This window comes from Quercus suber, unplaced genomic scaffold, assembly GCF_002906115.3.
Source record: "Quercus suber isolate HL8 unplaced genomic scaffold, Cork oak 2.0 scaffold_10, whole genome shotgun sequence".
In the NCBI taxonomy this organism is placed as follows: domain Eukaryota; kingdom Viridiplantae; phylum Streptophyta; class Magnoliopsida; order Fagales; family Fagaceae; genus Quercus; species Quercus suber.
Window position 1 is genome coordinate 369,269 of NW_027069476.1, and position 27,735 is coordinate 397,003.

General features: G+C 31.8%; 1 protein-coding gene and 6 long non-coding RNA genes across 11 annotated transcripts; 5 read left to right on the forward strand and 2 right to left on the reverse strand.

Moving 5' to 3' along the window:
- Positions 1 to 1,260: 1,260 nt before the first annotated feature.
- Positions 1,261 to 6,406, reverse strand: LOC112033469 (uncharacterized). 5 transcript variants are annotated; one of them, XR_010630462.1, is made up of 6 exons: positions 5,341 to 6,406; positions 4,834 to 5,004; positions 3,220 to 3,301; positions 2,845 to 3,052; positions 1,959 to 2,173; positions 1,261 to 1,429 (listed from the first exon to the last, which is right to left on the reverse strand). It is a non-coding gene; the product is annotated as an uncharacterized LOC112033469 (long non-coding RNA). The 5 variants fall into 5 exon arrangements; XR_010630461.1 differs by having other exon boundaries at positions 1,959 to 2,067; positions 4,834 to 5,029; XR_010630458.1 differs by having other exon boundaries at positions 4,834 to 5,029.
- Positions 6,407 to 6,416: 10 nt separating this feature from the next.
- LOC136069227 (uncharacterized) lies at positions 6,417 to 7,002 on the forward strand. The gene is made up of 2 exons (XR_010630463.1): positions 6,417 to 6,616; positions 6,899 to 7,002. It is a non-coding gene; the product is annotated as an uncharacterized LOC136069227 (long non-coding RNA).
- A 416-nt stretch (positions 7,003 to 7,418) lies between these two features.
- LOC136069228 (uncharacterized) lies at positions 7,419 to 8,305 on the forward strand. Its single transcript, XR_010630464.1, has 2 exons — positions 7,419 to 7,962; positions 8,049 to 8,305. It is a non-coding gene; the product is annotated as an uncharacterized LOC136069228 (long non-coding RNA).
- Positions 8,306 to 15,492: 7,187 nt separating this feature from the next.
- Positions 15,493 to 18,110, forward strand: LOC136069230 (protein NRT1/ PTR FAMILY 5.2-like). The gene is made up of 3 exons (XM_065777529.1): positions 15,493 to 15,699; positions 17,456 to 17,673; positions 17,760 to 18,110. The coding sequence occupies exons 1-3, from the start codon at positions 15,585 to 15,587 to the stop codon at positions 17,802 to 17,804; spliced, it is 378 nt and encodes a 125-aa protein (XP_065633601.1). The 5' UTR covers positions 15,493 to 15,584; the 3' UTR covers positions 17,805 to 18,110.
- Positions 18,111 to 18,309: 199 nt separating this feature from the next.
- LOC136069231 (uncharacterized) lies at positions 18,310 to 22,180 on the forward strand. Its single transcript, XR_010630468.1, has 6 exons — positions 18,310 to 18,559; positions 18,662 to 18,763; positions 19,919 to 20,038; positions 20,177 to 20,293; positions 21,167 to 21,230; positions 21,660 to 22,180. It is a non-coding gene; the product is annotated as an uncharacterized LOC136069231 (long non-coding RNA).
- A 294-nt stretch (positions 22,181 to 22,474) lies between these two features.
- LOC136069599 (uncharacterized) lies at positions 22,475 to 24,321 on the reverse strand. The gene is made up of 2 exons (XR_010630818.1): positions 24,234 to 24,321; positions 22,475 to 22,640 (listed from the first exon to the last, which is right to left on the reverse strand). It is a non-coding gene; the product is annotated as an uncharacterized LOC136069599 (long non-coding RNA).
- A 37-nt stretch (positions 24,322 to 24,358) lies between these two features.
- Positions 24,359 to 25,630, forward strand: LOC136069601 (uncharacterized). Its single transcript, XR_010630820.1, has 2 exons — positions 24,359 to 24,448; positions 25,270 to 25,630. It is a non-coding gene; the product is annotated as an uncharacterized LOC136069601 (long non-coding RNA).
- The last annotated feature ends 2,105 nt before the right edge of the window (positions 25,631 to 27,735 follow it).

Genomic DNA, 27,735 nt, shown 5'->3' on the forward strand with positions numbered 1-27,735 from the left:
GGTTTACATTAATATCTAGGTTTACTCTTTCATTTTTTCTTTTTCTTTTTTTCCTTTTTTCGGTGCATTTGTTTTATGATTACTCTTACTACAATTTAAAAACTATTATTAATTTGTCATTTATATTAGGATTATTAAACTGATACATGGGATTAAATAAATTGACATACTATTGTTTTTGTGTTTTTTTTTTTTAACTTATACTATTATTATCATTATTATTAGTATTATCGCAAGTTTTACTAATCAACATATAAAGAAATACTATATCTATATTTGCTTAGGATTTGATATTTCTTATTTGTTTATAAAAGCTATGATATGAAAAATATATTTGAAGGATAAATCTCATATTTATTTGGAGAATATTTTAGCTAATTTTTCTATTTTTACTAATTTAATGTATTTATTTATATTTAAATTAATTATGACATCATCACGATTCGACTTCGGTTCAACCTTGATTCAACTTTAAAAATTTTGAACCTCTCTTTTTAAAGGTTCAATGAACAGTTTGGGTTCGGATTAACCTTGATGATGGGAACTGACAAGTTTCTCCAACTACTGCGCATGCATGCGTTATAACAATAGAATTCCAAGTCAATCATTCATATTCCATGCATGGACAAAATAGACTTCTTTGCTAATGCTTATACGGTTTTCTAGAAGAGAAAAATTATAGCTGTGTATTAGTATTGAAATAGGCAGGAAATGTCATAGCTAGGTAAGCATCCCTTTGGATTAAAGATAAAGATTTTGAGGAGTTCAGCCTATATATATAAACTAGCGTTTAACCCGCGCAATGCGCGGGGTCATTTGAAATCTCATAAGTAGAAGAGAAATTTGGCTAATAAAATCAATTTTTAATGAAAAAATTTGTTGCAAAGTGTGTAAGAAATTATTACTATGCATTCTAAAGATTCTCAATCATCACAACCCATACAGTAACTTTTCTAGTTGTGTTATTGATTGAATAAATGTTTTGTGCAGACATACTATGATATTACTTCAAATAGTTATCTTGATTTCATAAAGAACTATCTGGTTGGGATTGGATCTCGGAAGGATACAATTGTTACTACAAAAACAATTATTTGAATGAAGATACAGATCTTGTTGCCAAAGCAGATGCTCGTGGCCTACAGGTGCATAAATTTTATTGGTGTAGTACAATTTCAATCACTTTTCAAAAACAGTAGATCAGGTAGGATGGGAAACAGTTTCTAATAGTGATAACACTTTCTCTTTTTTAGCGCTCCGCCTCCCCTTGAATAGTAAACGGTAAGTCATTGGTTCAAATCCAATAATAAGTAAAACGGGCTGAAAACCCTTGTTTTTGCTAGCATGACAAATTGGTTCAAATCCAATAATAAGTAAAACGGGCTGAAAACCCTTGTTTTTGCTAGCATGACAGCAAGTACAGAGTCCCCTATTAAAGAAAATGAACCATAAGATCAATAGGATGCAAAAGAAAAAAAAGGGAAGTATAATAATCATGTGATCACAAAAACGAACCCCTCATTTTAAGTATTCAGTAACTTTCAGATTCTAAAAGGCCAAGAAACTACACTACAAATTATATCAAAAACAAAACAGAAGCTCTCCCCTTTTACAATGAGACATCCCTCTTCACCCATGTACGAATAGTTCAAGGAAATCTCAATCTTGACATAGATGCATCAATATACTTCCTTAAAATACTAATGGATGAAATCATAAAACTCCATTAACTCATTCTATAAAAAGCAACCATGGTTTATTAGTTTATTGATAAGAAGTAAATCACAGCCCAAACTCTAGCCATGGTTTATTAGTTTAGGAAGTTGAATACATGAAGTTTTTTTTTTTTTTTTCACCCAATGGGGAGACAGGACAGTGCTGCCAAGCCATAAAGCTCGTGGCTAACTTAGGTTTATTTTTTCAGAAAAATTAAACAGAATTAGTTAGAAGCCAGTTACCTATAAGTCTCTAAGGTCAAGATTGGCGTGGGCAGGCCAATTTGAAGAAGCAATGCAGTCTTTAAATTCCCAAGCTGCTTCTGATGTAATATTTGTAAACTGTTTTATCCTGTCAACAGAAACCATTGGATTTTCCACAAAGCAGCTCATATATATGGCCCAGAACAGCACAGAGTTCAAGGACAATCCATAGGAGAGAGATAAACCAACATGTTCTGCATAAAGTAAGAATAAATTAAATAGTTCATTTTTCTCTTTTACACTAAGATTTTCTCAAAATTAATACTCTTCTTCTTACTACTAAATCTGAGATCTTTTAGATAATCCATTCAAGCATTGTATTACTTCTATGCTTTACACTTTTTACTCAAACTTGTTTTAATAGCTCAGATTTAAACAATCACAGCAAAAACAAAACTAAAGAAAGCATGACAAAAAACGTATAAAGTTTTCTCCTTGTTTTCTTCATTATATTTAACTATTGATGCTTATAATAAGGATAAGATCAAAGCCAAAAGGACTTTGTGAATTACTCTGGCCAAAAATTGCTTTATAAAATTTCAGGCTTGTACATGCATAGAGTAGAAGGCCTTGTCCTCTACTCTAAATGGCAATCTCTCATTTATTACTCTAAATTTAGTTAAATACAATCCCAGTACCTTGTCTTAACAAATAAAGTTTGCCTAACACAACAATGCCCTTACTCCAACTACTTAGGTTCAGTTTTAAACCATATAAAAGGGCATCAAAAAAAAAAAAAAAAAAAACACTGTTGTATAAGGACCAAGTATACACAGTTTCTCTCTCTTACTTATCAAAAAAAAAGAAGTATACACAGTTTCTACATAATGAACTTCCGGCCAAATAAAGAGTAATCAATGGATACCTTATCAGATTTATACTGTGATGCTGACTGGGAAGAAACGTACTGCAGAATCTCAAAAAACTTTGTTTGGCCAAAACTCACAGCCTTTTGCCAATACAGAATTGTAATATCCCCAGCCTTAACTCTCAACTAAAATAATGTGTGATCAATTTCCCCTTCATGTCTAGCACATAAGGCCGAAGAAAGAATTATAAACACATGAGGTTCCCTGGAAACAATTAAAAATAATTATGTCAAAAAAAATGTTAGGAATTAATAAGCTAATTGAACAAAATAGTTCTGCAAGTTAAAGATGCAGATATGGAAAAAAAATTTAGATTTCTGTATCCATTTTTTTTTATATTATTTTCTGTTTAAAAATAATTTAAAACTTACCTGTTAGTCAACCGAGATCATAGCAATATTGATCAGATCATGGTTGTTTGCTACGGTAACTGCATCCCACATTCATTGATATCTGCTTCAAATTTTTGTACTTTATTGCGATATGAATCTATAATATTAGAACATTATAAATTTTGCAAATGAAGAAGAATCCAACAAATTTAGACAATATTTATACATTTTGATGAAGATAGATTCAGCTCTTACAAAAAGTGATCTTGAACATTGAACAAACAATTATAATTATGAAAACAAAGAAAGTATTTTAACAATAAATAAACAAAAGACAGGTGAACAAACAAAACAAAATTGACAGATACAGACTAATACAAATAAAAGTCATACCTCATTTTAAATAAAACTTACTAATTTAAAGAAATAGTTCACCCTCTCTCCCAAAACAGTTCTAAATCAGAATCAATCAAACCAAAATAACTACGTCTAAGTCATTTTCCTCAATAGACTAATAATGCAGTTTAAAAAACTGTTAGCTTAGACTATAATTAAATCATAATTAATATCAAACTTAAAAGGAATAAGAATTTTAGAAGTTAGAAGGTTAACTACTATTCAGCAACATTGGCACTGTATGAACTGGTATTGCCTCTGTTAGTAGAAGTGAAATCATAGAAAGATGCTAATACTAAATGCAAGAAGAGAGCAATTAACTAACAACACAAATATACGTAAGAACTGAATCTCGCATCAAATATTCATTCTTAAATTGCTACACTTCTTAATGCCTGCCTCTCATGAATTCCCTCCCAAAGACTGGAGTTGATCAGCGGATGCTGCTCAACTCTTAGTCACTGGGCCTATTCTTATCTATTTCAGCCATCCAAATATTTATATTTATTGAGAACAAAGAAATTGTATTTGTAAAGAACCTGTGATTGGCTGCAAGTATCTTCAAAGGGAGATTTCTAAATAGTAGAAGATGAACAGTTTGATGCGATTCAACACCATTTTCTATTTCTTTTACCCAAAAACAATAATCTCAAAAAGAATCAAATCTAAACCAAATAACCAAAACAAAAATAATTCTAACCCAAAAACCTTAGCTAAAACAAAATCTAAACCATTAACTGATATCAAAAAACCAATAGTAAAAAAAAAAAAAATTATATATCCGCACATGAATCTATATATATTCATTTAATCTAAGGATATAAAAGCATACGAATGATGTCAAGCATATAATTCCATAGATATATCAGAATCATAACAAAAATTCTAGTGCTTCAACTATTACATGACAAAACAAAAAAGTTATATCATATCTCAACAAACCTAGCAATCTCATTAGCGGTGTACATCTGTAACCATAGCTTTTACGAATCAAGTTTGTACCCATATAAAATTATATACATGCCGAGCCATAGTATCCGAAGATTGAATGAATATATCACATATATCAATCACAGCACACAATTTTATCGAGAAATAATTCTAAAACAAAATTATGCAGGAAAATTATTGCAGAAATTTGAAGAATCAATATGCAGTAATTATGCAGAAATTACTGCATTCTTGTTCATGCGGTAAGAATCAATTTTCACAACAAAGCACCAAAAGGAGAAGAATGAACACAGAATTTATGCGTACCTTTCGTCAGAATAGCGTCAATCTCTAACTTCGTGTCTTAAAACCTCTGTGACGTTTGATCGTATTTAGCTTTGACGGATGCCGATTGTGATGGTCTAATCCCGGCAGGATATGGCGGCGGTCGTTCATACGAATATCCACTGGTTCGCAGAGTTTGAAGAGCAGAGATCGCTAGGGTTTTAATCGCAAAACAGATCTAAGAAATTCCGTGAATTCACGGAAAACAGAGGAAACTTATAGTTCTAAAACAAAATTATGCAAGAAAATTACTGCAGAAATTTGAAGAATCAATTTTCTAGGGTTTTGCATTCTTGTTCATGCCGTAAGAATCAATTTTCACAACAAAGCACGAAAAGAAGAAGTTTTAATCGTAAAACAGATCTACAACATTCCGCAAATTCAAGGAAACAGGGGAAACTTATCCCGAAATCTCAGAGAAGTTTAAAAACCGAATCCAAACAACAAAAACTCATAGAGAGAAAGAGAGGGAGAGAGCGAAGAACGTACCTGTAAAACTCAAAAGGGATGACGATGGCCAGTCAAACGAATTTCCAGGGTGGCGCAAGTTTTTTTTTTTCCCTCCTTGAAGAGTTTGATGTGAAGAGACCGATAAGTTTTTTTTTTCTCCTTCCATTTTTTTCTGTCGCAGTATCACTGGGGTTTTTTTAAGAGAGAGAAAATGGTAATAAGAATCTGATGAGAAGATGCTAGGGTTTTTTTACTTGTGACTTTTTTTTTTTTTTTTTTTTATAAATATATACACCATCACTTGTTAAACGGTATCACTCTTGCAATCCAAGGTGAAATTTTACTTTTAACTACAATAAATCAAAGGAAAAGTCCCTAATGTTACCAAAATTAAAAACCAAACCAAAGCGTCAAAAGAAAGAGAATCAACCAATCTATTTTTTAAAAAGGGTAAAAGAAGAACTGTAGACAATTAAGCAGGGGGGAAAAAATTAAAATATAGATATATTGAAGAAGACAAATTGAAATTTGAGTAGTTTAAGCATTTTAGACTTAATTAGCGATGATTGGATTCAATTTTTCCCGGCATCCTGAACCTGTTTAGCAGGAAACAAAATATGTAGCAACAGAAATACAGCCATGGACAAACATCACAGAAAAAGCAACAGATATTACACTCAGCCCCCCTGTAAGAACAGATTATGCAAAAAATCTTGAATTGTTCTGCAGAAAACAGAATATGCAGCAGCAGAAATACACCCATGTACATACATTACAGAAACAGCAACAAATATTACACTCAGCCCCTCTGTAAGCACAGGTTATGCAGAAAATCCTGAACCTGATCTGCAAAAGTAGAATATGCAGCAGCAGAAATACAGCCACATCACAGAAACAGAAAAAGATACATCCACGTTACTTCTTCTAAAAGACCTAGAAAAGGAAAGAAACCCAATAATCCATTGCTCTTTTTTGATCTTTAAAGTATCCAAAAGAGAATGGAACTCACTACTTTCATTCCATTCATCTGAGTTTTAACCGGACACCATAAATAGATACCCACACATCAATTTAACCAAATACCCAAAACAAAACAAAACAAAACAAAACTTACTTATCAAAGCATACACACAGATCGTGCTCTGCAATCCCGTCTCCGCTTTTCAACAATTTTTCCCCTCTTTTGGTTTCCTGGAACTTCTTACCGGCGAAGAGAGAAATATCAAAGGCTGGCCATCACCATTAGTTTCCCCACCACCGTCCGTTCCATTTCCAGATTCAGACCATCAGATCGCCAAAATCGACATCAACAACGGTACATTTTTTCCTCAATTTTGTAGGTTTGGGTATAAAACGTTACTTTTAATTGATTTTTTTTTGTTCGGTAGGTTTAGTTTTGATTCGTTTTTGTTATGGGTTTTTGGATTCTCTATCCAAATGTTTGTTTTCTCAATTTTAGATGTTTGCTTTTTTTTTAAAGATTATAGAAATCACTAAAAATATTGATTTTAGTTTGGGTACTTCTGTTTCTAATCTTAACGAAATCTTTGGGATTAAATAAGTATAGAATTGAATGTTGCATTGATACTTATTTTAGGTTTTCCTGCCACAATACGGTTGAGAGAGAGATACGTTGCAAAAATACAAGGAGAACCGAGAAAGAGAACAATAGAGAGAGAGATTCGGTCCGAACTGCTACTGGTTAGTTTTTCTCTTTGCTTTTCAGTTTATACATTAAATTAGATTAGGTTTTTATAATTTTTCTGGATTGTTTTTATTTGACTTTTTGGGTTATATTCCTGATTAAGGTGTCCGAGTTAGTTTTTTTTTTTGAGTATTTGGTTAAATTAGATCAGGTTTTAATAATTTGGCTGGATTGTTTTTAATTTGCTGATTAATGTGTCTGAGTTAGTTTTTTTTTTTTTTTTTGTTGGGTATTTGGTAAAATTAGATCAGGTTTTAATAATTTGGTTGGATTGTTTTTAATTTGACTTTTTGGGTTATATTTCTGATTAATGTGTCTGAGTTATTATTATTACTATTATTATTATTATTATTTTGTTGTTTTGTTTTGTTTTGTTTTGGGTANTATTAAAAATTAGGTTTTTTTTTTTGTAATAGTATTCTGATTATGTAATATATTATAAACCTGTTTAAAAAATTTTATATATTACTTTTGTGTTCATGTGTTGTAATAATTATTACTGTTTCCTCTTAAAAAAAAAAAATCTAATAATGAGGATTTATGGCCATAGTTTTTTGGGTCATAATTTTTTACTCTAATATGTAACAAATTATGAATGGTGGAGAAAAAATAATAGATAGATGTGGAAGTGATGAAGAGTTATTCACATTTTTTTTAATATTAGAGTCGTGGCAAGAATTATGTCATAAAAATTGTACTAGTCATATAACAACTCAAAACTCCTAATTAACTGTGCAGGGTATGAGGTTTTTGAACGCATGGCCTATTATAGTATATCCTCCAACCTGGTCGTATATTTAACAAGTAAGCTCCATCAGGGCACGGTCACCTCTGCCAACAATGTCACCAATTGGGTTGGCACTATTTTTATTACTCCAATCTTGGGTGCTTACATTGCTGATGCTCATCTTGGCCGATATTGGACGTTTATTATCGCATGCATAATCTATCTCTCGGTAACGCCTCATTCATTTTACGAATATAAATCCTTTGTTTCATTTTTACTTATTTTAATTAACGTGTCATTTATTCCTCCATATAGGTACACTACACTACTCACTTAATTACCTGTCTTGATAATACCTGATTGAGTAGATAAGAGCTATTACTTGCACGACTTAATCGAGCCGTATTGAGTCCCTAACACGTGTTTTAGAAGTTTAGTCAAGTCAAAGATGATAAACTTAACATTGAATTTCTTGTCAAAGATTTGTATTAGATTGTGACAATTTATATAATAGGCTGAACTCCTCAAAATCTTTATCTTTAATCCAAAGGGATGCTTACCTAGCTATGACATTTCCTGCCTATTTCAATACTAATACACAGCTATAATTTTTCTCATACTATTACAAAAAAAAAAAAACCTAATTTTTATAATAGTAACTTAAAATTATAAGGACTGAAACTCTAACACACACACCTCAATAAAATAGAGAAGCAAAAAGTGCCTTAAAAAGATTGACATAATAATAAAATAAAATAAAATAAGTAATTAAGCTGATATGATTGATCTAAATATAAATTAAAAGATAGCTCAGATTTTGTTCTTTTTAGATAAATGATTACATGGAAGGTGTTATTTATGACATATGAGTTGTGGAAAGTGATCGGTTGGCGTCTATGGTCAATGCAAAATTGTAAATAGGTACGAACGGGTTGCGACTGAGGGTGAGAATAATTGGTGAAGTGAGCAATCTTACCGGGTGACATGTGGACATCATTAATTTACGTGATGAGACAGAAAAGAGAGAGAGAGAGAGAGAGAGAGAACTCGTCGTCTTTAGACTCTCTCAGCCAGTCTAAGGAAAGGATAATATTAATCTTTTTAGGCCTCGCGTTATGTTTGAGTTCTGAATTTAATTCACCTAATCGAGACTTTAATTTAGAAGCACCTTCAAGATTCATCTATATAACTACTTTGTGTATATAATATTTTTTTTAAAAAAACCTTAAAACTTCGAAATATTCATTTGGGACAAATTTAAAACTTTTAATGATTGAAAAATATGCATGATGAGCTCATTTAAAGAAAGGAGATGGGAATATGCCAACCAAATTTTATTTTTCTATAATTTGATAGTGGGAAACATTAATGGGAAGGAAGACTTCAAAGTTCAAACCAGCTGAGTCTCTTAGTAAAGGAGAGCAGGACTTAATGGACACAACTTTCTTTCTCTTATTTATGACTAGCAAAGAAGAAATTAAGACAACTTGTAAAAAATAAAAATAAAAATAAAGAAAAGAAGAAGAAAGTGAGACGGAATAGTCAGAATAGAAAGTCCATCTTCCTCTATAGGATGCTAAAATAATAATAATAATAATAATAATAATTACTGTTGAACTTTTAAGGCTTTATCAAGAAAATATTGGATCAGACCTAACTCAGCAATAGTCATGAATTATCTAAGCTATTCCAATAACAATCCACTCCATCAGAAGTGAGATGTTTCTCAAATGGAGCTAAATTAGTGATTAAAAAAGCTCATAATCTAATTTTAGTTCTAATAAGCCATGTAAAGGGCATGCTAGCTAACTTTTTAAATAAATAGATATACCCACTCACTTACCACCAGAGAAAATAAAAAATACAGGCATCCCAAGTATTGCAGGTGAGACAGACACAATAAACTAAAAAAGTTCAGTGGCCTTAAAAAGGTATGTAGGAGTGGATTGTGGATAAAACACAAATCTAAGGTTCAATGTTTTATTTTAGAGATAGAGAGGAGAGACAGAGAGTTTACCAACGACAAACCAGCAAGCTTTCCATCCACCTCTCTTGGATCTAAGGACTGGGTTCCCTTTCAGATCCACTGTCCCATCCTGAGTGTATTCATCTATTGCTTCTTCCACAGCCATATTTTTATTCTTCCACGCTACTTTTCCACAGTTGTGAGAGCTTTGCTTCGCTACTAAAGTGTCCAAGCCTAACCTTAATTTATAGCACTTTCACAGACCGAATCATAGGCCATACCATTTGACTTGCAAGTTGCATTTTAACCCAAAATTAAAAATTAAAAAAAAAAAAATTTCCCAACTTGCAATTTGCAGGATAGAAATAAAATTATAAAACTACAATGGGTCCGTTTGGATTGAACTTATTGTTACTGAAACTGAAAACTGAAAACACTGTAGTAAAATAATTTTTAAATGTGTAAATAGTACCGTGGGACCCATTTTTAATGAAAAAATTGATAAAAAATAAAATTTGTGGGTCCGTAAACAGTGCACAAATGCACTGTTCATGAACAGAAGTCAACAAATGCGGCAACTGTTCATGTGAACAGTAGCCGCACAGTAGCGCACAGTTCCGCTTTGCTCCCTCTCACGCCTGAACAAAAAAAAAAAAAAAAAAACAAAACGTGAAAATGAAAACGCGCCGTGAGAATAATCTCAATCCAAACGCCCTCAATGTGTCATTTTGTCATGTAAATGACGGACATGGCTTACAAGTTTCTTTTTTTAATAATAAACTACTAAGTTACTAGTGTGATACACAAATAATGTTGTAATATTTTATGTAAGATGATTTTGAAGAATATTGTATATATATTATAACATACTTATTATAGAAATTTATTAGTAATGAGTTCATAATAAAAAACAATTATAAATTGCACACGCATACCTATTGTAATTATACAATTAAAGTAATGAGCGAAAAAAAAAATAATAACAACAACTTTTAGAGAAATATTAGAAAATAAAAATTGATATAAAATGTCTCTTTTTCCATAATTCTAAAACAAAACACACATCTCAAATACCTACAATCAATCACATCATTTACAAAACCCACATATTCACATCGTCCAACCTTAACATCAAAATTGTAATCGTCATTGTCACTCAATATAAATGAAACAACAATGTTAAAGCTGGGTAGGTGTCATCAAAAGAATGAAGGTAAATGATATCATTTTTGGTTTGTGTGTATTATTTAACATGAGATGGCATGAAGGGTAACGGATAGGTATATATAAAGAGGTAGAAGTGTAAAAGGTGAAAATTATAAATTAAAATGCAAAAAATTTTGTGTGTACGTAATTAAAAATTAATAAAACTTAACAATGATTAATTGGATCAATTAGGAAAACATTTTGTTGTTGGTAATATATTAAGGTTATTTTATTTGCAGAAATTGCAATTTCGTCCACTCAAAACATATTATCAAATAAAAAATTATTAGCAAAATTCTAAGAATTAAATTTCTACCTGTGCATAATTATAAAATAATAATAATAATTAGTGAAGTCTCATAGTTTAACATCTAAATTGATCACTATAAAAAATCAAATTCTAACTTGCAAAGCAACTAATTATTAACCCAAATCAAATTAAACCAATGAGATAAAGAAAAAGAACTTGTGATCAAAAATTGGAATACCAAACTACCTAAATATGCATAAAAGTCGATACAAATTAACCAAAAATACAAACAAGTGTGATGTGACAATTAAATCAACAATAACAAAAAGAACCATTTGTAGAAAAAAAAAAAAAAGTAGTGGTTGCAATAAAAAAATAAAAAAAAATTCACCAAAAGAGAAACAAAATTGGAGAAAGAGAAAGTGTATTGAAATTTTTTGTAGTAGACAACTTGGAAGGAATATGGGAGAGAGGTGGAAATAAAGTACGAAAATATTTATATGAAAATTAAGATGGAAGAGAAAGTGCGGTAGTAAATGAAAGGTTGGATAAAGTGAAAGTGTAGAATCTAAGAAAATATATAGGAAAAAAATTTAAAATTCGAAAGGGAATCAAATGAATTTTTTTTTTTTTTTAATTATTGGAGGGGATGAAAGATTGAACTAATTAAAAAGACAATGGTTAAAGAAGATGAAAAGTTGAACAAAGTAAGAATTGCAAAAAAACAAAAAATAAGAAAAGATGCTAAAGATGTAGTGCATAAAGAGTTTTATAAAATTTATTACAAAACTTCCATTATTATATATAATATAGATATGTATAGACATTTTTTTTTTTCTTCTTCTCCAACGAGGTTACGCCAAACCTATTTCTTCTTTAGCTTCCCGGATTCCGCTACTTGACCATAGCATCAACCAATGTATATTGGTTCCTTCCAAACTGCTTCCCTCAGTACCAAATAGACCTTCTCACAGATGTGGGTGTGTGAGATAAGGATTTGGTAAAAGACCTCTCAAGGGTATGACAATGGAGAGGAAGAGAGTAGAGGAATTTGTAGAGTTTCTTAGATAAAGATTGGAGATGAGATAATCTTGTTTTTCTTTAGGGTTTTCTCTCACAAAATTCTCTCTGGAAGCTCTCTACATTTAGTGGGTATAAGGTTTATATATAGTGATGTGATATGAGAATACGAAGAGATAGATTTTTGCCAAACAGGGTAAATTGGCGGCTTGGTCTCGCGGCTTGTCCAAGTCATGAAATCAAGTCGCGACGTAACGGCCTGGCTAGCATGGGACTTTTGTCCTATAGTGTGACAACTGGCGCGACCCTTCAGCTTCCCTGCATGCATCTCACGTGACTGGAGTTGGCGACTTGCAGCCGCGAGCCACTCGCGAGTCCTAGCCGCAAAGCTCTGCTTCTTTGCACATACTTGAGCTTCTCTTCACAACTTTTCACACACTACCCTTACAATAATCCCACCTAAATATAGGGTTACTAAGTGCTTAATTTACAAGCAAATTGGCACGAAATAAAACCAACACAATGGTTGATCATTTTCAACCTTACACAAGATGTTTCCAAATGGACACAAAATATACAAATTTGACACATTTTTCTATTAGACATGTATTGGTGTGCAAATGCGCTTTGAGTAATAAATATTATAATTTATATCTATATATATCTAAAAGTTGAAGCATAACATTTATTGCTATTGGGTTCCTGTTGTGCAACCTCATCATCACATCATTGACTACATAATTATTAATTTTCTTATTTACTTTTACAAAAAAAATATAAATAGATTATTGACTTTACACGTTCATCTTAGGTGGTTTTAACATTACATATAATTTTACCTTTACATATACATTAATCTACTTTAATTTAGAATTTTTTTTTTTTTTTACAAGTAATATAAATAATTACTTTACACATTCGTCTTGGGTGGTTTTAACACTACATATAATTTTGCCTTTACATATTCATCTATATTAATTTAGATGTTTATAACTAAAAAAAAAAAGAAATTAATGAAGAATCAAAAACAAAAACAAAAAAATATAGGGATGTTTATCTCACATCGGTTGTGTGTGTTAGAGTTTCAGTCCTTATAACCCCAGGCTATTATTACAAGAGTTAGGTCATTTTGTAGTGGTATTCTGTTTATGTAATGTATTATAAGTTGGTTTTAAAAAAAAAAAAAAAAAAAAAAAAAACTTTGTATTACTTTCATGTTTTTGTGTTCTAATATGTATTACTGTTTCATTCCTATAAAAAAAAAAAAGTATTACTGTTTCCCAAAAAAAAAAATGTCTATACATATCTATATTATATATAATAATGGAAGTTTTGTAATAAATTTTATAAAACTCTTTATGCACTACATCTTTAGCATCTTTTCTTATTTTTTGTTTTTTTGCAATTCTTACTTTGTTCAACTTTTCATCTTCTTTAACCATTGTCTTTTTAATTAGTTCAATCTTTCATCCCCTCCAATAATTAAAAAAAAAAAAAAATTCATTTGATTCCCTTTCGAATTTTAAATTTTTTTCCTATATATTTTCTTAGATTCTACACTTTCACTTTATCCAACCTTTCATTTACTACCGCACTTTCTCTTCCATCTTAATTTTCATATAAATATTTTCGTACTTTATTTCCACCTCTCTCCCATATTCCTTCCAAGTTGTCTACTACAAAAAATTTCAATACACTTTCTCTTTCTCCAATTTTGTTTCTCTTTTGGTGAATTTTTTTTTATTTTTTTATTGCAACCACTACTTTTTTTTTTTTTTCTACAAATGGTTCTTTTTGTTATTGTTGATTTAATTGTCACATCACACTTGTTTGTATTTTTGGTTAATTTGTATCGACTTTTATGCATATTTAGGTAGTTTGGTATTCCAATTTTTGATCACAAGTTCTTTTTCTTTATCTCATTGGTTTAATTTGATTTGGGTTAATAATTAGTTGCTTTGCAAGTTAGAATTTGATTTTTTATAGTGATCAATTTAGATGTTAAACTATGAGACTTCACTAATTATTATTATTATTTTATAATTATGCACAGGTAGAAATTTAATTCTTAGAATTTTGCTAATAATTTTTTATTTGATAATATGTTTTGAGTGGACGAAATTGCAATTTCTGCAAATAAAATAACCTTAATATATTACCAACAACAAAATGTTTTCCTAATTGATCCAATTAATCATTGTTAAGTTTTATTAATTTTTAATTACGTACACACAAAATTTTTTGCATTTTAATTTATAATTTTCACCTTTTACACTTCTACCTCTTTATATATACCTATCCGTTACCCTTCATGCCATCTCATGTTAAATAATACACACAAACCAAAAATGATATCATTTACCTTCATTCTTTTGATGACACCTACCCAGCTTTAACATTGTTGTTTCATTTATATTGAGTGACAATGACGATTACAATTTTGATGTTAAGGTTGGACGATGTGAATATGTGGGTTTTGTAAATGATGTGATTGATTGTAGGTATTTGAGATGTGTGTTTTGTTTTAGAATTATGGAAAAAGAGACATTTTATATCAATTTTTATTTTCTAATATTTCTCTAAAAGTTGTTGTTATTATTTTTTTTTTCGCTCATTACTTTAATTGTATAATTACAATAGGTATGCGTGTGCAATTTATAATTATTTTTTATTATGAACTCATTACTAATAAATTTCTATAATAAGTATGTTATAATATATATACAATATTCTTCAAAATCATCTTACATAAAATATTACAACATTATTTGTGTATCACACTAGTAACTTAGTAGTTTATTATTAAAAAAAGAAACTTGTAAGCCATGTCCGTCATTTACATGACAAAATGACACATTGAGGGCGTTTGGATTGAGATTATTCTCACGGCGCGTTTTCATTTTCACGTTTTGACCTTTTTTTTTTTTTTTTTGTTCAGGCGTGAGAGGGAGCAAAGCGGAACTGTGCGCTACTGTGCGGCTACTGTTCACATGAACAGTTGCCGCATTTGTTGACTTCTGTTCATGAACAGTGCATTTGTGCACTGTTTACGGACCCACAAATTTTATTTTTTATCAATTTTTTCATTAAAAATGGGTCCCACGGTACTATTTACACATTTAAAAATTATTTTACTACAGTGTTTTCAGTTTTCAGTTTCAGTAACAATAAGTTCAATCCAAACGGACCCATTGTAGTTTTATAATTTTATTTCTATCCTGCAAATTGCAAGTTGGGAAATTTTTTTTTTTTAATTTTTAATTTTGGGTTAAAATGCAACTTGCAAGTCAAATGGTATGGCCTATGATTCGGTCTGTGAAAGTGCTATAAATTAAGGTTAGGCTTGGACACTTTAGTAGCGAAGCAAAGCTCTCACAACTGTGGAAAAGTAGCGTGGAAGAATAAAAATATGGCTGTGGAAGAAGCAATAGATGAATACACTCAGGATGGGACAGTGGATCTGAAAGGGAACCCAGTCCTTAGATCCAAGAGAGGTGGATGGAAAGCTTGCTGGTTTGTCGTTGGTAAACTCTCTGTCTCTCCTCTCTATCTCTAAAATAAAACATTGAACCTTAGATTTGTGTTTTATCCACAATCCACTCCTACATACCTTTTTAAGGCCACTGAACTTTTTTAGTTTATTGTGTCTGTCTCACCTGCAATACTTGGGATGCCTGTATTTTTTATTTTCTCTGGTGGTAAGTGAGTGGGTATATCTATTTATTTAAAAAGTTAGCTAGCATGCCCTTTACATGGCTTATTAGAACTAAAATTAGATTATGAGCTTTTTTAATCACTAATTTAGCTCCATTTGAGAAACATCTCACTTCTGATGGAGTGGATTGTTATTGGAATAGCTTAGATAATTCATGACTATTGCTGAGTTAGGTCTGATCCAATATTTTCTTGATAAAGCCTTAAAAGTTCAACAGTAATTATTATTATTATTATTATTATTATTTTGCATCCTATAGAGGAAGATGGACTTTCTATTCTGACTATTCCGTCTCACTTTCTTCTTCTTTTCTTTATTTTTATTTTTATTTTTTACAAGTTGTCTTAATTTCTTCTTTGCTAGTCATAAATAAGAGAAAGAAAGTTGTGTCCATTAAGTCCTGCTCTCCTTTACTAAGAGACTCAGCTGGTTTGAACTTTGAAGTCTTCCTTCCCATTAATGTTTCCCACTATCAAATTATAGAAAAATAAAATTTGGTTGGCATATTCCCATCTCCTTTCTTTAAATGAGCTCATCATGCATATTTTTCAATCATTAAAAGTTTTAAATTTGTCCCAAATGAATATTTCGAAGTTTTAAGGTTTTTTTTTTAAAAAATATTATATACACAAAGTAGTTATATAGATGAATCTTGAAGGTGCTTCTAAATTAAAGTCTCGATTAGGTGAATTAAATTCAGAACTCAAACATAACGCGAGGCCTAAAAAGATTAATATTATCCTTTCCTTAGACTGGCTGAGAGAGTCTAAAGACGACGAGTTCTCTCTCTCTCTCTCTCTCTCTTTTCTGTCTCATCACGTAAATTAATGATGTCCACATGTCACCCGGTAAGATTGCTCACTTCACCAATTATTCTCACCCTCAGTCGCAACCCGTTCGTACCTATTTACAATTTTGCATTGACCATAGACGCCAACCGATCACTTTCCACAACTCATATGTCATAAATAACACCTTCCATGTAATCATTTATCTAAAAAGAACAAAATCTGAGCTATCTTTTAATTTATATTTAGATCAATCATATCAGCTTAATTACTTATTTTATTTTATTTTATTATTATGTCAATCTTTTTAAGGCACTTTTTGCTTCTCTATTTTATTGAGGTGTGTGTGTTAGAGTTTCAGTCCTTATAATTTTAAGTTACTATTATAAAAATTAGGTTTTTTTTTTTTTGTAATAGTATTATTATAAAAATTAGGTTTTTTTTTTTTGTAATAGTATTCTGATTATGTAATATATTATAAACCTGTTTAAAAAATTTTATATATTACTTTTGTGTTCATGTGTTGTAATAATTATTACTGTTTCCTCTTAAAAAAAAAAAATCTAATAATGAGGATTTATGGCCATAGTTTTTTGGGTCATAATTTTTTACTCTAATATGTAACAAATTATGAATGGTGGAGAAAAAATAATAGATAGATGTGGAAGTGATGAAGAGTTATTCACATTTTTTTTAATATTAGAGTCGTGGCAAGAATTATGTCATAAAAATTGTACTAGTCATATAACAACTCAAAACTCCTAATTAACTGTGCAGGGTATGAGGTTTTTGAACGCATGGCCTATTATAGTATATCCTCCAACCTGGTCGTATATTTAACAAGTAAGCTCCATCAGGGCACGGTCACCTCTGCCAACAATGTCACCAATTGGGTTGGCACTATTTTTATTACTCCAATCTTGGGTGCTTACATTGCTGATGCTCATCTTGGCCGATATTGGACGTTTATTATCGCATGCATAATCTATCTCTCGGTAACGCCTCATTCATTTTACGAATATAAATCCTTTGTTTCATTTTTACTTATTTTAATTAACGTGTCATTTATTCCTCCATATAGGTACACTACACTACTCACTTAATTACCTGTCTTGATAATACCTGATTGAGTAGATAAGAGCTATTACTTGCACGACTTAATCGAGCCGTATTGAGTCCCTAACACGTGTTTTAGAAGTTTAGTCAAGTCAAAGATGATAAACTTAACATTGAATTTCTTGTCAAAGATTTGTATTAGATTGTGACAATCTAATACTATATATAATAGCAGAAACTTTTAATAAGGTGCTGACACATAAACAAAAAAGTTATTTAAAATTGTGACACGTGTACAATTTACCCTTAAAAAAATCGTACAGTGCGATTGAAGAGACTCAGTTTCAGAGACAAACTTAGACCTTTATAAAAAAAAAAAAAACCGCTTATCAAAAGNTGACAATCTAATACTATATATAATAGCAGAAGCTTTTAATAAGGTGCTGACACGTAAGTAAAAAAGCCCCCTTAAAACGCTGACACGTGTATAACTTACCCTTTAAAAAAATCGCACGGTGCGATCGAAGAGACTCGGTTTCAGAAACAAACTTAGACCTTTATAAAAAAAACAAAGTCGCTTATCAGAAGAGAAAAAAAAAAGAAAAAAAAAAGGAGAAAAACACAAGCCCTTAAACCCAAACCAAATTTCCCGATCAAAAAAACAGACTCCCTCAAACTATCGATCCTTCGCTGCTCCTTCATATACACTCAGATCGGATTCGGTGAAACTCAATTTTTACCATTTCATTCTTACTTATCAAAGCATACACACAGATCGTGCTCTGCAGTCCCGTCTCCGCTTCTCAACAATCGACAAGTCAGAAGGTAGGCATTTCCATTCAGTTTTCGCTTCTAGGGTTTCCAAAGATAGATGGGTTTCGGACTCACTTACACTTTTGATTCTTTGTTACATCTCCCTATACACAGATCGGACTAGCAACATTGGAAACCTCTGTTCGTGCTTTGCAATCCCATCTCTGATTGTTCAACAATTCCGTCTCTGTTGTTCAACAACTGAAAATTCAGAAGGTATATATTTTTCTCCCTTTTTTTGGTTTTCTATTCAATTTCTGTTTCTAGGGTTTTCAAAGATATATGGGTTTGGTAGAAGATAGGCATTTTTTTCCCATTGACTTAGCGTTTCAAGCAGAAGGCTTGCCTATCTTTTACCCTAATTCGTCATTTATTTTTGCAATTTCTTGAGTCCTTTTGTGCTACTGTAGTATTGATTAAATTTAATTTAAGCTTGGCAGATTTTGGTTTAGTTTGTGTTTTCATAAAAAATCTGAATGCTTGGAGCCTCCGTAATACTGCCGTTACCACGTCGATAAATGTATTTTCTTATGCACAAAAAATTTGATATGGACTGCTTAGTTTTGATTTAGGCATCTAGCCTAGATTTGGTTTTGATTAAGGTTTAAAATTTGGAATTGGTTTGAGGGAGTTAGAAAGATGAGAAAGAATAGTATGATTGGAGAACTCTGAAAAATGTTGCATGTCATGTGTTTGAGGAAATTTCTCTTTGACAACTGGTACATAATCCTTTGATTCAATCTTTTCTTTTCCCTATCTTGATATAAATTTTGGCCTTTTGTTGGATTCACAAAATCCAATTGACCACAAGTGTTTAATTTTTGTGTGTAAGGTTTTAGTTGTAATTGATTTCTTGGCTTAGTTGGTTTGCAGCAGTTTTTATGCTTTTGGGAAATTCTTAGATTAAAGGTCAGGGCCTTAAGTTCATGAATTACACTTCATAAGTTGCCAAAAACAAAATCTATTTTCAACATTGTCCTGAAACTAACTCATTCATGACTAATTATAATTTAAAATGCAGTTTCCTTCATACTAATGATCCATTATCAATCACATGACCATATATAAATGGCTGTGGAAGTTGACGACTTGATAATGAATGCGTCTTTCTAATTATTTTAACGATAAGCTTTTGATACCATTTTTAGATATTTGGTTGTGTAATGATTGGACTAATCGTTATACTAATAGTTGGTACATGTTACAATTAACTGATTAGCTTTCTAAAACATGTGAGAGTTGGTAATGGTATTATTAGCAGGGAAATTTTTTTAAAAGGTAGAACATATAAAGTATGAATGACAGATTTGCTTGAAAACATTAATTCTTTGTAGTTGTAGTTCTTTTACTGACAAGCTTTGTTATATGTAGCCGTATCCAGAGTTACAAGTAAAGATGGCCTTAGAATACTCATTGTAGAAAATGATTATGGTGATCGTTTTCATACGAAAAATATTGTCTACAAAGAAATATTTGATAATTTGCCAAAAGGTAACACTTACTGTTTATTAAAATTATTTCAATTTGTTTATAATGTAAACTAGATTATCACTTATATTGTAGAAAGTAGGTTTTCCTCCATTGTTATATGTAAACTTTACTAATGTTTAAAATGTTCTAATATTACAGATTCAAATCACAATGAAGTGCAAAACTTTGAAGCAGATATCAATGAAGTGGGATGCAGTTAACATAGCAAACAACCATGATCTGATCAATATTGCTATGATTTCGATTGACTAATAGGTAAGTTTAAAGTTTTTTTAAACAGAAAATAATATTTAAAAAATGGATACAAAAAAAATAATAAAACATTTTCCATACCTGCTGGAACTTAATATTATAAGCTTCAATAGTTGAATATAGAGAAGAAAACTTTCTTGAATATATGTAGTTTTTAAAAAAAATGTAATCCACATATGTAAAAGATTTGTAATGTTTCTTTCCTTAGAGGTATAGATAATGGATATATACTCTTCACATGAAACTGTAATTTGTGTATACACTAACATTACTAATAATAGAATTTTTTTGCTGCAATTGTTTAAATCTGAGCTAAAATGGATTATCTAAAAGATCTCAGATTCATTAAGAGATCTCAGATTTAGTAGTAAGAAGAAGAGCACTAATTTTGAGAAAATCTTAGTACCAGTAACACACTAACACTCATACAACACAAAAAGTTACCAATGCAACTATTTGCTTCTAAGCTAAATAACAATAAGACAATGGAAAGACAAAAAAATAGAAATTCAAGCAATATGGAACTGAGACAAAATTTTATATATGATTTTTAAAAGCAATAAAGATTAACTTGAGATGTTAATAGACAGTCTCATCAATATATAAACAGAGTTGTATACAAAATTACAATGAGTGGTTCTATTCTGTGTATATATAAATATAAATGAGTGTCTGTGTATTTATGTAACAATTAGGAACGATACAAGGCTAATATTAACATTAGAGGCAAGTAACTTTAAGAAGTCTAATGATAATTAAGCTACTTGAATTTACTGTAGGCTGTAGATAATCAATCCCACTTCTTTCTTGCAAAATTGAATGCCTCACTTTCTGCTTCTATTTTGGAAAACTGATACCAACTCTGGAAAATTTCAGGCACCAAACAACGATTGGGGGTTCAAAAACATGGATGGATCTTTTCGATATCATTCTCGCCAAGGTTCATCTCTCTCTCATTTAGTTTTCATTCTCTTAATTTGAAATAGTGGTGAGTTTGGTTCAGTTGTTGTGGCTGTGATACATGGGTGAAAAGGGATGTTTCATTGTAAAAGAAGAGAGCTTTTGTTTTGTTTTTGTTATAATTTGTAGTGTAATTTTTTGATGTTTTAGAATCTGAAAGTTGCTGAGTAATTAAAATGAGGGGTTCGTTTTTGTTATCACATGATTATTTGTGAGTTTCCTGTCATTTTCTTAAATATTATGGTACATACTGATCTGGGTTCAGTTCAGTAACTGAGGCACTACTTGGTTGATGCCAAAAAAAAGGGACTTTGTTTTTACTGCTTTTCAGAGCTATATTGTAATTTCTGACATGCAACTTTCTGAATTCTAAACTAAAATTTGTGGGCTGTGTATGGTTTTGGTGCAGTGGGTATTCTTTGCTTAGTAATCTCCAGTACAACAAAGGACTTACCAATGCTTTGGTCATTCAGTTGACTCTTTACTGCCAACCTTACTTGCTGTCATGCTAGCAAAAACAGGGGTTTCAGCCGGTTTTAATTATTATTGGATTTGAACCAATGACTTACCCCTTACTATTCAAGGGGATGCGGAGCGCTAAAAAAAGAGAAGCATTATCCCTATTGGAAACTGTTTTCCATTCTACTAAGCTGTTGTTTTTGAAGAGTGATTGAGATTGTAAAACTTTGAAATCTGAAAGTGTAATATATTTTGTTGCTGTGACTTTATGGTTGCTGGTGGGTGAATTTTCATTTACAAAACAATGAATGTGATTGCTATTAAATTGACTGAAATACATGTATTTCATTTAGTAGACCATGTTTGGTTGGAGGACACCTCTTATACTTTTGAGTTTCACTGTAAAATACATTCAAAGATAGTGTGCAGTAACTAATACTTAAGGGATATCAAAGTTTTGATTGATTTACAGATACTTTTCAATGAAGCTTAAAAATCTGTCTGTCAAGTATACACTAACAGAATGTATGTGAATACAATGGTTGACAATCATATTTATTTAAAGCTAAGTAAATGGTATTCTGCAATATTTCGTTCCCAATTATTGTCTGGAACTGTTAAGGTTGTTTTTGTTATTAATCAAGGCTGGCTAAGTACACTACAACTCATTACTTATCCCCCCCAAAAAAAAAAAAAAGGAAAAAAAAGTATGGAACGACTCATTAAAAAAGAACAAAGGAGAGATGCCTTTTAACTAAATTAAAATGTTCAGGTAATTAGCCATGTTAAGAGAACATAGAATCGCTACATAACATGAAGAAAAGATAGCTTCAGATATCAGGTTTATGTCCACAAAAATGTTTGCCTCTACACTTCCGATTTGAATCTTCTTGAAATCAAGATAACTATCTGAAGTAATATCATAGTATGTCTGCACAAAATATTTATTTAATCAAGAACACAGTTAGAAAAGTTACTGTATGAAACAGATAATTTAAAAAAAAAAAAAAAAAGGTAACTGCATCATCAGTACAGTTTTGGAGCTAATAGATGATATGGAACAAAATTCACCTAAAATATGATTTAAATATTTATACTGGAACTATTAGATGATATGGAACTAATAGGTCTTTTTAGGCACAATTCTTTATTGTTCTGAAACTATACTGGAAAATATAAAATTGCATATGTATAATTGTATATGTCATACAAGTATTTTACTTTTTTTTTTAATAAATTATTGAAGAAATATCTTTTAAGGATATTAAGGTTTAAAAAATATTAAACCCATGATGCTAAATTAGTTTAAAATTCCGATTTTAGTTTTGACATTTTGAGTGCTATTTTAAAATTTTTAATTTACAAAATTACTCTGGGAAAAACAGGAAAATGAGTGGATGGTAACAATTGAATCCATTTTCCACTAGAGTTTCATTTATACTTATGTTTGATTTAGTTGCTCCAAAGGAATGGCCAATGTGCACTGGTTATGTTATTTCTTGAGGTGCTAATTACTTAAAGTGTCAATCATTGCAGGAAACAAAAAAAAAAATCCATCAACATTTAGAAAATATAGATGCACAGACCTTTGGAAGTTTTTATGAAATTTTGACTTGAATTGATGTATACTACTAGAATTGTCCTAATAGAATGTTTACACGATTAAAGACTAAAGTTGGTAAATTTCAACACTCAATTAAATTGTATTGTGCTATTACTAGAATAGAATTTATTGTATTTAGAATAAATATTCTAAATATTAGTTTTTGATTTTGATCCCTAATTACAACCAATTGTGCTTTCATGTTTTTCTATACTACATTCTAAAAAAAAAAAAAAAAAAAAACCTATTTTTCCCCTCGCAAATAATTATTCGCAAAAAAAAGTATCCCGCACATTGTGCGGGTTATATGCTAGTTTTCTATAATATATGATTTATTTTTTCTTTTGTCTTTGGTCTGCCTTTATTTATGTCTTTGTGTTGTCTGATTGTCTCCCTCTTTCTAACACTGACCCACTAACCCAATGAATCCCACTGGCCACTGCTGACACTAATTGACCTTACAGAAAAAGAAGAAGAAGGTAAAGTTGTCTTTAACTTTACCTTTTGTTTTGTCCATTGCCCAACCCCCAACTCCACTTGTCTGGTTGTCCCTATTATGCCCAACTACCGGTCAACAAAGAAAAAACTAATCCCTACAACTACAAACTCTACTCTCTCTCTCTCTCTCTCTCTCTCTCTCTCTCTCTCTCTCTCTCTCTCTCTCTCTCTCTTATCTATATAGAGAGTCACAAACACAGAGTCATAGAGTCACAGCCAAAAAGCCAAAAAAAAAAAAAAACACCACAAGTAGTAGCCGCAGCACAGGTTCAATTCACAATCAGTCAATCACCAATATTACATCAGTTCAGTTCATCAGTAAAAACACAAACAAGCACAGTTTCTGTGAATCTCAGATTCTCAGATCATATCACAAACATTTTATATTTATGAAGTTTTGAAGGAAAAGATAAGAGCAAATACCTGTGAGTGGCGGTGACAAGTGGGTCTTGAGCAACCGGTGACGGCGGCAAGTGGGTTTGAAGTGGGCAGCGGCAAGTGGGTCTCGCCGGCGTGATTGGTAGCAAGATCAACTGATCAAGGATTCAAGATGGGTCTCAGCGTCTCGCTCTCACAATCATCACAGCGACTGGCGTGGGCGTCAGTGGCGGTGGCAGTGTTAGCGTCACGGGGTCAGGGTGGGTCTCTCTGTCTCTCCTCTCTATCTCTGATCTCTCTGTCTCGCCTCTGGCTCTCAGTCTCAGCTCTCAAGTTCACTTTCCTTTCTTTTCTTTTTTGTTATTTTTTTTACTTCGCTTTTTTGCTTCTCCGTTTGGGTTGGTTTTGGACTGCTGAGTTTGTTTGTTTGTTTTTTTTTTTACATGGGTCATGGGCTGATAGAATCTGATGGGCTCTTAAGTTCACTTTCCTTTCTTTTATTTTTTGTTCTTTTTTTTCCTTCGCTTTTTTGCTTTCTCTGTTTGGGTTGGTTTTGGACTGCTGAGTTTCTTTGTTTATTTATTTATTTATTTTTTTTTACATGGGTCATGGGCTGGCTGGAATCTGATGGGCAGCCAGGCAGGGGTCCATATTTTTGGGAGGGGGGCCCGAGCTAAAACTAGGGGGGAGCAAGCTCTTTTTTCTTTTTTTTTTTTTAAAGAAAATTTTAGCTGCTAATTTTTTTTTTGGGCTCGGGCCCTTTGCCCCCCTTCTGGGTCCGTCCCTGTATGTCACCATGGTGGAGTCGTCGATCTTGAAGAGGTTGAGCTCTGCAGACGATCTGAGAGTGACGAAGACCGGTTTGACGATGGAGAAGGTGACAATTTTGAGAAGAGGCAAGTCGTTGGACTCAAAGATCAAGAGCGAGTGTCGGAAGGAAGCTTTCTGTTTTTATCCCATTTCTTCCTTATTTTTTTGCTGGGGCTTTTTTGTTTGCTTTTGATGATGTTATATATTTATTCTTTAGCAGAAGGCACAGATCTTACAATGCCAAGATCTGAAGCCATGGGTTCTTTTACAGTTGCAGTACAGGAAAAAGAAGAAGGAAGAAGGAAAGAAGAAGAAGAAGAATTTTTAGTTTTAACATTGATTGTTGGAGCTGTTAAATTCGACTAATGTCAAAATTTTAAGTGGAGAACCTAATGTACTGTACCTAAGGTACTGTACCTAAGTTTTACCCTAAATCATAAAGCATACTTCTATTTTATGGGATTACATATGTAAATGAGGGAATTAAGGAAATACGTTTTCCTTTGATGAAGTTGTTGTAAACATGTGTACTATATTTCCTTGATAGCAGTAATCTATAAGATGTCCAATTGATTAGCTGTGGACTTTGTGTGAGAAGAGGATTCTTCAATCAATCCCATGATATTTGCATAGTCTCTAATATTTGAAATATTTTTGTTACTTGATATATCGACACTCCTAATTTGGGAATTCCTTGATAGGGGTAATCTATGAGATGTCCAATTGATTAGCCGTGGACTTTGTGTGAGAAGAGGATTCTTCAATCAATCCCATGATATTTGCATAGCCTTTAAAATATGAAATATTTTTGTTAACTGATATATCAACACTCCTAATGTGGGAATTTTCTTTGATCTAGGAATTTTCCTTAATAGCAACACCTCTTATACATAGATAGGATAATTCATGATTGTACAACCATGTTAATTGGTTAAATAATGTTATGCATAAGATAATCCACTTCCACATTCCTATGATGAAAACATTAACAACAAAAAAAACTATTTTCACAAAATTAATAAGTAACAAGTATAGACAAGTCAGTTTAAATTTACATTTGCATTCCCATTAAGTTCATAATAAATATTCATTGACAGCATTGTCAAAGTTATATATATCATTAGCTACATTCATAGCATTGTACCATCTATTAGTTACAAAAAGCCTACACTAATAACTATTAGTCTAAGTTAATACATGACATAAAAAGAAAACCAAAAAGGCAACAACTTTTATAGACCCACCAGGTCCATTATGTATGTAAGCTGTTCACATTATGTTCACTTTACTGTGCTTCACTTAACAAAAACTATCTGCACAAATTGTCCATTATGCTGTCAATTTGCTTTGCAAAAAAAGAAGACACACAATCCAAACCAACACTGACAGCCACCAAAACAACAACAAAAATAATTGTCCAAAAATGGTTCCAAATTCTATCAACTTCAAAAGGCAGCATAATCACTTCCACTAGGCTCATCATTAGCCAGTGGAGTAAACTCATTCATACCAGTAGCAGCACCATTTACATTTTGTTGTGCAGTAGCATCCAAACCATCCTCAACAACATTTTTAATAAAATTAATCATCACATTAGCACATGCCCCTACACCAGAGCTTTCCCTAGTCCTTGTTTACTACAAAATTAAGAGAGAATTAGAAGCTCAAATACCAAAACGCATACAACTACAATTAAAAGAAATAAAATTACTATTTACAACCTTGGTACCCCTTATACTGCCAACAGTTGAATCTCTTTGACAGGTGTGTTTGTTATGACAAAACCTTTTACAAGTTTGGCATTTTATAGTATCTGACCTCTTAGCAACATTCAAACCTATTGGTTGCTCTCCTGGCTCTTTTCTCTTATTTTTCCTTGGTCTACAGGCAACCTACGAAGGATAGGAGGCTCCACTTCTTCATCAGCAGTAATATCATTCAAATCAGGTAAGGGATGAATGATTTCACCATATGCTTTCAGGTAGATGAACCTTGTCAAGTATTCATCACAATAAGTTTCTACATTTGCCCTTTTATGCACAATAAATGCTACTACATGCTTGCATGATAGCCCACTTATTTTCCAATAACCACAAGCATATGTCTTCACAATCAAATTCACTACAAATGTAGTAAAACCATCAACAACCTGGTACTCATCATCACCAGCTACTATTACCTTGCAGAATGTCGAATCTTGTTGGATCAAGTGCAATGTTTTCTTTATCTTAGGAGTCACCAAAGAATCTAATGTATTGGCCTTCTCAAACCTTTTATTTAGTCTTCCCATAATCTTGATCCAGATTCCATCTAACATAGTAAGAGCTGGTTTAGCTCTAAGGTTTCCGACCCATTGCTTAAATTATTTTGACATGTTATTAGTTACATGGTTGATCTTAATTCTTGGATCATATGCATGTTGTACAACTCTGGGATATCCAGGCCCATTTGGGCCTTGAGCTCCAGCTTGACAGTATGGCCCATACTGACCCTAGGCCCAAGCCTCAGGCCACCTTAAAGCCTATTGGGCCAACGACCTTAATTAGTACGCACTATGCTTAATCACCAGGATCACGCTTGGTGAACCCCTTACCGAACATTAAGACAGTTGCTCGGGTTTATCTCTTCTCAGATGCATGGCAGTGCCGTGGGGAACATAGCTGCCGAGTACTTCTGCTTAAGTGGGAACCAGTTCCAATGCCACTCTCACCACACCTCACTCCCAACAAAACACAAA

Coding starts and splice junctions, on each gene's coding strand:
- LOC136069230 (XM_065777529.1), top strand. CDS start 15,585: ATGGCTGTGGAAGAAGCAATAGATGAATACACTCAGGATGGGACAGTG. Junction 15,700..17,455: donor AGCTTGCTGGTTTGTCGTTG/GTAAACTCTCTG, acceptor TTAACTGTGCAG/GGTATGAGGTTTTTGAACGC. Junction 17,674..17,759: donor CATGCATAATCTATCTCTCG/GTAACGCCTCAT, acceptor TCCTCCATATAG/GTACACTACACTACTCACTT.